Source organism: Etheostoma spectabile, chromosome 2 (genome assembly GCF_008692095.1).
Source record: "Etheostoma spectabile isolate EspeVRDwgs_2016 chromosome 2, UIUC_Espe_1.0, whole genome shotgun sequence".
Lineage (NCBI taxonomy): Eukaryota > Metazoa > Chordata > Actinopteri > Perciformes > Percidae > Etheostoma > Etheostoma spectabile.
The window spans coordinates 13,298,492-13,312,166 of record NC_045734.1 but is presented as its reverse complement, the minus strand read 5'-3'; the positions used below and the strand labels follow the sequence as shown (position 1 = coordinate 13,312,166).

The 13,675-nt window shown below is 39.3% G+C and overlaps 1 protein-coding gene across 6 annotated transcripts in view; it reads left to right on the top strand.

The window, feature by feature from the left end:
* The window catches only part of ndst3 (N-deacetylase/N-sulfotransferase (heparan glucosaminyl) 3), a 41,917-nt gene extending 29,726 nt beyond the window's left edge, over positions 1-12,191 (top strand). For 4 of the 6 annotated variants that reach the window (XM_032531390.1, XM_032531383.1, XM_032531398.1 and 1 more), the window contains 9 exons: positions 2,843-3,025; positions 3,521-3,617; positions 4,580-4,703; positions 5,250-5,424; positions 5,816-5,986; positions 6,374-6,483; positions 9,004-9,106; positions 9,964-10,074; positions 11,010-12,191. In XM_032531390.1, the coding sequence (XP_032387281.1) occupies positions 2,843-3,025; positions 3,521-3,617; positions 4,580-4,703; positions 5,250-5,424; positions 5,816-5,986; positions 6,374-6,483; positions 9,004-9,106; positions 9,964-10,074; positions 11,010-11,039 (1,104 nt within the window). In that variant the 3' untranslated portion in view covers positions 11,040-12,191. Of the gene's footprint in view, positions 1-2,842; positions 3,026-3,520; positions 3,618-4,579; positions 4,704-5,249; positions 5,425-5,815; positions 5,987-6,373; positions 6,484-8,145; positions 8,363-9,003; positions 9,107-9,963; positions 10,075-11,004 lie in introns of those variants that run through there. The other 2 variants (XM_032531406.1, XM_032531415.1) reach the window with 2 other exon arrangements.
* Positions 12,192-13,675: the final 1,484 nt, after the last annotated feature.

Below are 13,675 nucleotides of genomic sequence, written 5' to 3'. Positions count from 1 at the left end.
CTCTCTCTCTCTCTCTCTCTCTCTCTCTCTCTCTCTCTCTCACCACACATACATACACCTCACAGCCTGAGCCAGATATCATAAGGTATTGAGTGGTTTGAAGGGAACATAAATCACTTTTTGATCACCTTGCCTGCTCTCAAAAAAGCTCAAAACAACACAAAAATGGAAAGGTGCGAGACTTTGAAATGCTTTATAACCTGTTATTATTTGTACTTTTGCTGTGTATCAGTCATTTTCTAATATTCACATCTCCTTCCCCCCCTTAACCTCTGCAGCATGTACACATTCCTTCTCAATCCCTAATGTGAATAGGTATTCTGGTGAGATGCTGTCTGATTTCATTTTACACGTTTCTAAATGTGTTCCAAGTTCTCCATGCATGCTTTCAAGACGGCAGGTTTTTGTTTTTGACATTACAAATCATCAAAGAGGAGGAGCAAGCAAATATGTCTTACTTGCAGTTCTGTTGTTCCTTGTCCACTGCTTGGGAATGCCTTGACTGTGGTTCCACGTTGATGTCCTAACATCAACCAGATTTACATGAAACAGGCGGATGCACACAAATGCACTGGCATTCACAAATGCATAAATGTTAAGGGTAGATGTCGCTTAGCTGTTGTGAGCAGGTGTAAACACTCAGGATGAGTCAGAGATGAAGTTGTATAGATGGGGATTTTTATTTTTTTCCCAAATAAGGACACAGTGGCAAAAACAGTAACACAAAAATTAACAAAATTATGGGAAGAAAACAAATCCATACTTAATGTTAATTGACTTGGGAGTCAAAAACTGTCACATAGTTTAAATATACAACTGTTCACTAATTTACCTTAAATCCAGTCACTACTCTGAGGGCATCCAACGACATAATGCTCCCTTAGGTTTTCCTCAAGCGCTCTCTCTCAAATTAAATTACCATATGATATACACCTGAAGCCTGCCCCTTAGATTGGAACATACCAACACCACAGTACAAGACATGGGTGGCTCAGGTGACTAGACAATAAACGCAGCCAAAATTCTTATAGCTATAAAGCTAGATATTCACAGAGTATTATTTATATGATTAACAATAACATTTCACAAAGCCACAACATACATTGACTGCTAATATAATAATTACACAAAATCCTGGGTCACTTCCAGTTATTTAGTAATCCAGTAATTTAAATCTAAGGATCAGCTTTCCTCTATGCAACAAAGAGAACACATACCGGCAAGACAAAGATCATGTGTTACCCTCTGTTACCGTTCAAACTCAGTACACAGACACATAGGTAACAAACAGCATTTGTGTTGCGTAGTTTTTTTAACCTGTCATGTTTATAAAGTAAATAGTGTGGCTTCAAACAATCAGAGAATGCTGTATTGATAGTTGTGGCAATTGCACATACATCATCATAGTATTAGATGTTAAATTAAGGGCATTTAGCTACAGGGTTACTGTGGATATTTGATGAATGGCTAGGTTAACAGATAATTTGAAAACAATGATAATTAACAAAACAAATTGACATGCTAAACCAACATATACAGGCAATCTTAACACTCAGTCTTTGAGCTATTAAGTAGGTAGCGCCTCGTTACTGTGACGGCAGCCATGTGCGCTGTCACAGTAAACAATTACACTGACACATACACACATTAAAAATAACTCTGACATGCATACCCTTGGTCCTCTCCGTTCTTTCGTTGTTCTTTGTCACGAAGACACACACAACTAGCCACACAAATCTGGTTTCTCTTTCTCCCTCCCACAGTGTCTCACATATGCACACACATCTACACACACACACACTCCTACGCACACACTCCTACATACACACACACACCTACATGCACACACACTAGTATTCAGGGGCGATCTGTATTCTAAACAGCTTTCCAAGTCGGTCGGACGCTGATCCATCAAACACCAACACTGTGTACCGTTTTGTATCTGCAGCAACCTTCAGCGTTAAAGAGTAGCACCGACAGTCCAGAAATTCACGGTGTGTCCATGTGTGTGTCCTTCTACAATATGTATGTGTGTTCACATTCATAGAGTCTCCCAAATATTCTGACACACAATCATTCATGCACACAGACACACAGATGCTCACACCCACCAAATAATTCATATCTTAATGGCTGATGTTACCATTTCGTCCAGACACTCCACGTTCCCAAGCTGTCTTCAATTGCAAAAGAAGTGTGTGTGTGTGTTGCTTGCGTGCATTTGTCTGTAGCTGCTATCTTAGCTTGTCTCTTTGATCAGCCTATAAAAGCACTGAGGCATGGACAGATAGCCTGGACCAACACACTATCGCTCTTTCACTCCCTCTGAGTCTTTCCTTCGCCCTCAAACACATTAACCGCCATGAACACACACCGACACACTCGGAAACACTTTCCCATGTGTAGATGCATCTCTCCCATCACCCAATGGCTATGAGGAGTATTGTGTTGCCTCCTCAGCTTTATCTATCTGGAGTGGGGAATGTATCAGTTTCGGTTTATCTGTTTTCCTCTTTATACTTGAAACTGTATTGCGCTGAAAGTTTAAAAAAAAAGTGAATGTCTCTTTGCAAAGTGATAGCAAATATTGATACCCGGTGGGTAGTTGCTCTGGTAGTGACTTTAAAACCATCACACACTGAGAAATAATCTGTTTGCTTTCTACTGCAGTCACAACAACAGTAATTAGATTTACTGCACTGCCTCAGTTTTTCACAAACATGGGAACTTGGGAAATGAGATTTGGACTTTATCATAATTTTGCACAATACAATATGTATTTTCTTCTCTCCATTCCTTTCCCTTTTCACCCCTCTACTCTGTCTCTCTTTCTCCACCCTAGATCAGTATATTTATGACCCACCTGTCCAACTATGGCAATGATCGACTGGGTCTTTACACATTCGTCCACCTGGCTTCCTTCCTTCGCTCGTGGACAAACCTGAAACTCCACACACTCCCACCGCTGCAGCTTGCACACAAGTACTTTCAGCTTTTTCCTGAACAAAGGAACCCGCTCTGGCAGGTGTGTTTCCGTGCCCGCATGTATAATCTTGTGTGTTTCTGCACTTGTCTGTACATTGTTTTTCCGTGCATGTCGGTGTGAAAGTATTCAGGAAGAAAAAAAATTGTATGAGCTTTGTGATGGGAAAAATGTCCTCATATTTTCTTTTGTTCTGTACTTTACACATGTTAATGATTTAATGATTACTTTTACACTATGCTGACTTTGTCTCAAAAGTCTGAATATTTATAATTTACTCATATTTATTATTGTAAAAAAAAGTGGTTAATAACTTTCATTGTTGACAATGAAAGTCACTTTTGCAGCGTTCTTGTTCCATTGTATATTGGTTTGTGGTGTGTTGTAAGCCAATGCTGGCTGGGATTTGTTGTGTGCATGACACACTAAGAAAACACGTCATTCTGTGTAGTAAATCCACCATGCACTGGAAATGTGGGCATGCATGTTTTATATGTACATACTTTAACCTCTTATCCTTTGTCTGTGCCTCTTAAGAACCCATGCGATGACAAACGACATAAAGACATCTGGTCTAAAGAGAAAACCTGTGACAGGTTACCCAGGTTTATGGTCATAGGCCCACAGAAAACAGGTAAGCTACACACAAACATCCACATGCAGTGGAGAGACTCCTTCTGTGTGCCCAGGTGTCTAGATCCTCAACACCAGAGCCCATTCATTTAATCCCCCTAGCTCCTTTGGTCCTGTCAGAGGGAGACAAAGGAGAAGGCTCATGCCTCCTTTCTTCCACCCACATACTATCTACTTTAAATGCATGGAAATACAGTACTGAGCTATCACCCTCTCCTTTTCTGACTTTCTCTCTGTCAAAGAGACAAAAAACAGGAGATTATTACAAATCTGTATCACTACTTGGATCCATAGTGTTGCCTTTGTGTGATCTCAGGAATTCTAATACCTGGTGTTTGATGTGAGAGGTGAGGATGTCCTGTAATACAGCTAAATAACTAGGTGATATTTTACTAAATGAGAGAAGGGGTCACAATAGCAATATTAGCAGTCCAACAACAACTACAGCACAATAAATTCTCATTTTATTGTAGAGATGTTAGAGCGAATGGGAAACAGGGTCAGGGGGAATGTTACAGGATGTGTGGGTGTGAGTGTTAGGTGAACGGGGTGAAAGAGAGCTGCTGAGGGTGAGACAGAGGGCATGACCAGAGCCCCAGTGCTGATTGATGTCAAATGGGTTTGAATCATTTGATGGGGAGGCCAGTGATAATTAAACACACGCGCACACACACACACACACACACACACACACACACACACACACACACACACACACACACACACACACACACACACACACACACACACACACACACAGTGTATTCTCAACAAGACATAAATCTTGCGGAGGAAAAAATCATCCAGTATGGATTGGTAGATGACAGCTCTTACACATACTAGCACACACTTACACACACACACGCACACACACACGCACGCACACACACACACAACACACACAGACTACCCTCTGCTGAGTTGAATTAACGAGCCGGTTATGAATTATGCCCTTTCTTCCAGGAACGACAGCACTTTATCTCTTCCTACTCATGCATCCCTCCATCTCCAGTAACTTCCCCAGTCAAAAGACTTATGAGGAGGTACAGTTCTTCAACACTAATAACTACCACAAAGGAATTGACTGGTAAGAACAAACACGAACATACACACACACACACACTTATCTTTCATTCTCTCTGTGTGCCTTTTTATTAGTCAAAACCTAAGGTGAAAAGGAAGATTAAAAAATAAACCCTTTTCATTATAAAGGTTGTTGTAGATTAATGTGTCTTGCAGACTTCAATTATACATTAAGGAGTTCAAAAACATCTTCAAAATGATCTTTTAAGCCTGCAAACATAAGCCAACAGACATATGGCTGCTTAAATTGACCCATAAATGGGTTACTTAGCTGACAGAGACACAGCTGGTGCAGTCTCCGAAGTCATCCAGAAAAGACTTAACTCTGAAAATGTGTCATTAAAATTATATTGTCAAGTTTATTTTAGGCTTGTTGTCTAAGAACAAATTAAGGCCATAACTTTTTGACTGAATCCGACTTTGAAAAAATGTGTAAAAACTTATCAATGTGACTGAGTTAGCAGTAATGCTGTGGTGCTTGTGTGTGATGCTTGTATCATTATAGTGTTCTTGTTTGTATTTGCATTTCCTCTCAATTTTGTTGCCTCAGGTACATGGAGTTTTTCCCCTTGCCTTCTAATGTAACCACGGACTTCCTGTTTGAGAAGAGCGCTAACTACTTCCCCTCAGAAGAGTCCCCGCGGCGAGCTGCTGCCCTGCTGCCCAAGGCCAAGATCATCACTCTGCTCATCAACCCCTCTGACAGGGCCTACAGTTGGTATCAGGTATGTACGCAAACAGAATAAATTTGATGCCAGTGACTGCACATGTATTATTTTTAACCTTCTAAATCTGCCTGCTTCATCATAAGACATGCTTCATCTCTCTATAGATGACTTCTGTATTTCTCTCTGTGAGCATTAAGTTAACAAGCCTATCTATATATCTTTGTCTGGGAAATGTCACAAGATCCCTAAATCTTCGGCTTAAGTCTGTTTCCTTAATGAGACATGAATGTCAACAACGTGGCAGCTCAAATGTTGTGTCCTTGTCAACAATGTAAATGGTGTCTTGTGTAAAGTTGTGAATATATTATTTGATGTTTAAGGGGAAGTTATTGTACAATAAAATGTAATTCTTTGAATCTTATGTGGCTGTATCTGTCGACCTTCCCAGCATCAAAGAGCTCACGAGGACCACGCAGCCCTGCGGTTTACCTTCTATGATGTCATCAGTGCAAGACCTGGAGCACCGGCCGAGCTCCGCTCCCTGCAGAGCCGCTGTCTCATTCCCGGTCTCTACTCCTCACACCTTGAGAGGTGGCTCACTTACTACCCTGCCAACCAGGTATGGACAGACACAGGCACAGATACGCTCTATTGCACTGCAATGCCAAACCCATGCACAGATCATACAGTATGTAAAAGTAATAATGTAATAATGTAAAAGTCTTGTATTGGCTTTGTAAGATGAGAATTTAAAGAAAAGGAATGAAAGAGGAGACTTTAAATGCAATGATGTTTAATGAATTCAGGATGAGTGGAACTACCTTGTATATTTTACATTGTTAGATGGGAACTACATACAGTAACACTTTGTCAATTGCCTGTAGGCATACATAGAAATAAAGAAGCTGCCCTCTTTTACTCATATCCAATGTTTACATGAATTGTAATGCACTAACTAGTTAGTTAATTGTACTCAGTGTTACAGTATGAATGTACGTGTGTGTAGGTGATGATCATAGATGGCCATCAGCTGAGAACTGACCCTGCAGCAGTAATGGATGAAGTCCAGAAGTTCCTAGGTGTCACTCCTCATTTCAACTACTCCCAGGCCCTTACGTAAGACTCTCTGCTTTTCCTTTTTAGTCTCTTCATTCCCGTTGCGTCCTGGCATAATGGCACCTTTCACCTGGCGTGCACTGTGATAGAAATGACAGTGCCGATTCAAGCTGTAACAACACTCCAAACCCAAATCTGTGTGAAGCCTGACATCTACTGGTGAACTAAAGTGGTACTAAACATGCCATCTCCTCTTTTCCAGTCTTTGGTGCCAGGTGGTGTCAGTCTCTGAAAGTACAGCAGACAGTGACATCACCTGGCACCAAAGAGCAGCCAATAGCAGATGGTCAGTTCACCTCTTTGCTTTGAGCTATTACAGTTCTGCCTTTATACACATTTAATTTTATGTTATGTTCAGTATTTGGAGGGGAGAGGGGGAGTAGTATGTGGTACCAATGGAGAGCTTAAAGAGGACAAACAAGAGATGTTGAGACAAAAAAGAAAAAAGAAACATGAAGGAGTTCTGTTACATTTAATTTAATAGAGGACATGGCGGGAATTATAATGTATAATTGCAAATTAACAAAACAATGTTGTGAAAAGGAATAATTTACTGATGTCAATAAATGCAGCATAACCTGCTGGTAATCTATAATACAGCAGACACTTACATCTCCTCACACTTATTAGGAAAATTAACATCTGATTACATCGCTTGTAGAATTTTTAAATCCATAAATAATAATTGTATTACATTCATATTAAACACATTAATTTAAAGTCACTGGCCTAGGATCAAATCCTAACAGAGATTTGACTGTCTCATTTACACTGCCTTCTTGTCTATGTTTGGATAAATAAAAGTATGAAAAGGTTAGTGCACTGCACAATGTCAGTCCGAAAGAACAAAAACCGCAAAGACCCCAGATAAAGATAAGATAAGATAGCTACTGTAACTTCTACAGTATGAACTAAACATATGCAGTCTTTCATAACAGATACAAAAAGCATGCGGGAAGGGAGAAGTGTTTGTTTTGTTTGTAGCCACAAATACAGCCTCGTAATTTACTCACATTTACTGTAAGGAAGGAATAAGACCAACTGAATTGACCAACGGAATCACATTCTCAATAGTTGTTAATAGAACAACAAAAAACAACATCATGTATTTATTCTTTAATACAGAAATAATATTCTGTAAAACCAATGTTGTCAAGTATCGTTTTGTGTAATATGTGTGAAGCCTAAAATATGCATGTCAACCAAATTAATACAACTTGAGAGAATAAGCTTTGGCCACTTGATGCTGTACTTCAACTCCTTCTCCATTAGAGATTTTGCAGTGTGACCTTTAAGTTTGGGAGAAGTGGTAAACAGTTTATTTATCTCGAGCACCACTCATCAGAATGCAATCTGCCTGCAAGCCCTCAAATCTCCAGACAGGGACATCTAGAATTTGTAGCTCAGATTGGGACAGAGAGTGCCTCTGTCTTGAATCACACGCCCACATGCATACCAATAAATTGTAAAGAGATGCATTTTGACAGAATAATAAGGAAGGTGTGTGTGTGTGTGTGTGTGTGTGTGTGTGTGTGTGTGTGTGTGTGTGTTGTGTGCGTAATTGTGTGTGTGTGTGTGTGGTTGTGTGTGTGTGTGTGTGTGTGAGAAGACAGAGTTACACAAAAGCCTAATCTTTCTTTTCTCATTCTTTTGACATGGCAGCGGTCTGACAGATCCTCAACACTGGAGCCTATTTATTTAATCCCCCTCTCCTTTCTTCCTCCTGTTCTGTCAGAGGAAAACTGAAGGAGAACCACTTAACTCTTTTTTCCTCTTTTATTTACCCGCTGATGCATGCAGATAAAGAACAATATTTGCATCTTTCACTCACATCTACATTAGCCCTTGTCCTCTATCTGTCAGAAAACAGTTACAAATAATGTTTATCTTTTTTTTATTTTTTTATTTTTTTAAATCAACATTCTATGCAGTAGATAGACATACCAGCCAATAAACAGTATACATGCAGACATACTGTATACACATGCACATACACACTTAAATTCGCATATATACTCTATGTACTGTACATACAGTCATCTATATACATGCATATGTATTCATGCATATACATAGGTCAACAAGCACATGCATTTACTAGGGTATTCATACCATGCTGCTGGGGTGCAATAGTCTTTGCACACTATAAGAGAGGCAGTTTGACTTCACAAGGGATGCTCAAAAAGCCAATATGGGAAAATTACAGGCACATCAAATTTATACAAATATTTCACCCTCACAACTATGTATTTCTTTACATTCAGTAATGCATTAAAGTTCCATCTCAAGCACATACCGATATATACATCCCCAAGTGATTATATGTTATCTCTCTTATCTCATTGTTATCATCTCTTTTTGGTAGCCATAAATAGCCTATAAAATAGGCTCACTTTTTCCACTGTAGTTTCTTAAAACAACAGACACTCACTCCTTTATATTCAGACTGAACTTACTACTTATTTACAGTTTTATTAAGATTTCTCTTCTGTCCGTCTCTCTCTGTTTCTTTTCTTTTAGGTTTGACCCTCAGAAGGGCTTTTGGTGCCAGCTTCTTGAGGGAGGAAAGACAAAATGTTTGGGAAAGAGCAAAGGGAGAAAGTACCCTCCTATGGAGCCAGAGGTAAACCTACACATTTTAATTAGAATAGATTTGTGCTCAGTGAAAAAAATGGAATGTTGAAGAAAGACATAAATAAAAAATAAAAAACAGCAGCCTGACTGACAGTGATACACACCTCTCCATTGCTGCGGCAAAATTTCCCACAGGACTGGAGCGCTGAGGTGGAAACTTTCAGCCAATCAGATCCAGCCAGAAGGTTACAACCTAATTATGAGGACTCAATAGTGACACACCACCCGTGAGAGAGAGGATAGGGGGGAGATTAGGTTGCAGGGAGAAAGGTAGAAGGAGAAAATCCAATTCATAAATCTTTGTCCTGGCTACTGATTCCACGGAGGAGAGAGCAGACCTGCCAACAATGAATCACACATTTGCTCTCACATGAATACAAACACACATAGATGCAATTTGTCTTCCCTCATGTGCTCACACATGGATAATGGCTGCGCCTCAGTGTCACCTGTAATTAAACTGTATTTGAATGACCACCAGGGGGACAGAAGGAGAGGACAGATGAGGAGGAGGGAAATAAAGGAAACACCAGGGAGGAGAGAAAATAGATGCGGAGATGATGGATGCACACAGAAGGGAGAGACATAATAGATCTCATACATCCTTCATGTAATTTTTTTCCCTCTCTCTAACCTCTCTTTTCATAGCTCTGTTCATACCACTCTGCACTTAGTGGCCCTTAAGCCCTATTGAGGAGAATTAAACTGATCTAAAGATGGTGGAACATCATTTATCTCTCTTTATGTCTTGTTTATCACCTACTAAGGCACTACTATGTCTGCTTATCTTCTTTCCTATGTTATTCACACCCTTCCTCTTCTTCTACCCCCCTCTCCTCTCATCAGGCACATGCATATCTCTCCAGGTACTACAAGGAACACAATGTGGAGCTTTCAAAGCTCCTACATCGCCTTGGTCAGCCCCTTCCCTCCTGGCTGCGAGAGGAGCTGCAGAAGGTCAGCAGCTTTAAACTCTGTGATACTTATCTCAGCAGCTTTTAAATGCAAGTCAAAATTTCTAAACAGACATACGTCAACAGATAGTGAAAAACATGTTCATGAAGTCCCTGAAAACTTGGTTTCACATCTTGTTTTTTTTTTTTTACAAGATGACAATTCAGTGACTAAATAAGCAACATTTAGAGTTATAGTTGAAAAAAAATATTCTTAATAATTAAGCGTCTAACTAAAACAAAAACTCATCAGGACTGTATAGGTGTGGTTTGATCAAAAACTTATTTAGAGTGGCTTGTAGTGTAGACTAGTCCTAGTAATGATCTTAGATTAGTCAAATGCAAGTTTTACAAAAAATACATTTTGACCTACTGGAAGTCTATAACGTAAGTCACCCATTAGTCATCATCAAATTATGTTTATTTGTCACATGTCACACAAAGAAAACAAAACACAAAACAGAAATTTCTCATGTGAAATATTCAAAACAGTTTATGTCTATGTAGTACCCTGTCGAAGTATTGACGGAGGATTCAAAATACAAAACAATACAAATATAACTGGCTTCTAAAAAGAAGAAATATCCCATCTTCTGAACTTGATTACACTATCATCCTGTCAAGATATTCAAAACATGTACTGCTGCTGGCAAACGTCTCACCTTGACCTCTGCAGAGCTCAACATTGTTTGTCTTTTGTCTGCAGATTAGTTTGTGTACTGTCACTGTTAATGAATTAGAAGGAGCCACTGGACAGTTTACTTAGGTTTTCCAGCCCATTCACAACAATTGCAGCATGTTTTCTTTCCTTTGTCGTAGTTGGCATTTGAATCAATATGTAAAAAATATGAATTATATTACTGTTCCCATCTCTTTTCCCTCTTCTTTGTGTTTTCCTCTTCATCCCCATCTCTTGCTTTACCTCTTTCTGAAGGTTAGATAACCTTTGCATCCATGAACCAGGGTTAAAAGTCAAGTGGTCGAAGACCAGGAAGTGACCACGAGCACCTGACCTTCATATCAGATGCACTGTCTGTGGCCTGTTAGTGAACCCTGAGGTGAAGGTAAGGACGGGGTGCCTCTTTTCACCTAGGAGCTGTGACACTGCTGGAAGAGGCAGATGTCATAAAAAGCTAAGAAGCATTAAACTTTGGAGCGCTTAAACTGAACTCTTGGAAGGACGAAAGGATGGATGGATGGATGGAATCAGAGTTTCAGGTGACTCTGACAGCTCTGTCTAAAGTGGGACAAAAAGAAAGAGCCACATTATAAGGATGACGAGAACTATGGGAGAAAAGGAGTATTTGGCAAGTCTTTCATGCCCAAACTCAGTTCTGAACTGTGGGGATCTCTCGTGCAGACCTGTATTGACTGTGAGGGTTATTACTTTTTGTTTTATTTTCACCTTTAATTTATGATGCCAGAACAGCGCTGGTCAGCTGTGCGTGGTTCCCTTAGAGATGACTTTGCACTAAGTTCTGTTCTGATCTCCAAGACAAAAAAAAATAAAATAAAAAAATATAGCATCCTATGTGGTTTTGTTAACTATTTTTTTAGTTTTCTTTTGGCACAATGAGAGTGAATAAGAAGGGAAGATAAGTGCATAGACTCAGGGTGAGTGACAGGCTGTTGCTTTCTATGGTAGCTTCTCATTGTTTTGTAAGTTAATTTTTATGAAGTGAAGCTAGTTTCTGGTAGATCTGGTAGACTTGTACACATCTAGAGAAGTCACTGGAAATTACGGACTGGAAATGATTCACAGAAGCAAGATGCATTCCCTGCTCATTATTTTCCTTTGACAAGCCATGCAGAAGAGCGCCGGGTCCATTTAGCAGAGCATGAGTGCTGATGATCCAGCTCTGAGGGGACATGAGTTTGTGGTAAGAAAACTGACCAAAATGAGCCTAATGCATACGACACCTAATTCCTACTCCTTAAGTAGCTACTGTAACTGCAGACAGTTTTTGTTTTGTTTTGTCAGTGTCTCATTTAAGTCTCAACCTCCTTTCTATTTTCATTTTTAAAACCAGTGGCCTACGTTGTTAAGCTTCAAATTGAATGCAAAAATAAACTCAATGTCAAACACAAAAACCAAAATTAAAGAAATGAGTACAACTGACAGCATAAGTTGTTTTTTTTTTTTAACGACCAACAAACACAAATGAACCATATTGTGCATGATAAACCTGCACACACATGTATGAAGTCACATAATCTTTGGCCTTAATGGTTTACAATAGACTCTTTGTCCTCTAAGGTAAGTGAAATGAATGTTGATGACAGTTTTCTGTTTGAGGAGTTTGGGCCTGTCGGGTATTACATCAGTGACCATTCACCAACCTGTCATACAATGATGTTCAATTTAAACAAAAAGGTTATTTTACTATTTATAATATAACCTACATTTACAAAGTACACAACATCATGTCAGACTGCAAAATATACAACCTACATAACCTACATAACTGCAGAATAAATTGAGCCATTTGATGATACATGTTATCACAGTGCAGCCAGTGTAAAAAGTGAAGATATTCCATGCTATATCTACTGAAAGTCAAACTGTGTTACTGCTTGTCACATATTGTGCATTAGACTTCAACACAGTGTTGGAAAATAAGGGGGACAAAGGGCAAAAATAGCACAAGAAATCTCAAAATGCCCAAAAAACAAGGACAAAAATATCTCCCAAAACTTTGAAAAAAAACTTACAGTATGTATAGCCTATTTTTATCTATTCAGGCCAATATCCTAATCCTACATTAAGGTATCATGTTATTTTTCATTTAATTAATTTATTTTCCATTTATGTCTCCACTTTCTCTTATTCACAAATAGCGCTGTTACATAGAAATAGTATCTACCAACCTATTATTGTTAAAGGATAGGTTCACAGTTGTTCAAGTCTGCTTTGCACCCTTCGAGCTAAACAGGGAAACACTGTCCATGAAAATACAAACAGGGATCTCTGGTCATAAAAAAGACTGTACTTTTGGAAGATATCCACTTGACCAACTCAGACTGCTGACACCTCGTATGGACTTTAGACAAACCTCTAAACATGTCTTTGCTATAAACAAAAATTTTGTCCGCCATCACACATTGAAAGTGCGTAAGGAAGGGATCCTTTGATGGCCAGGGTGAAGAACAGGAGGAATGTTTACAGTATGCAAAACCTATTCTTATAACCATATGGGTACCTGTCTATTGTTTAAGACATACTTGAAAAAAATGTGAACCTGTCCTTCAAGGCATGACATGGTAACCTCATATCAGTCAGTATTAGCAGGTGCGGGGTAAGTGTTTTTGATATACTGCAGCGGGGATTGCCAGGTGAGATCGTCTTTGTCACTCTGCTGTTGTGCTTTTTTTATGTCTCTGATCGCAAAATGTAGAACATTTGCAATAAACCTTGAATGTGATGGAGGGCTTTGACATTACTAAAGCAACAGGAAATGATGTTTAGCCATGAAGTCAAAAAAGGCAACCACCTTAAAGGTCCCACGGCATTAAATTTCACTTGATGGAGGTTGTTTAACATCAATATGCGTTTCCCCAGCCTGCTTATGATCCCCCAGTGGCTAGAAATGGCGATAGGTGTAAAC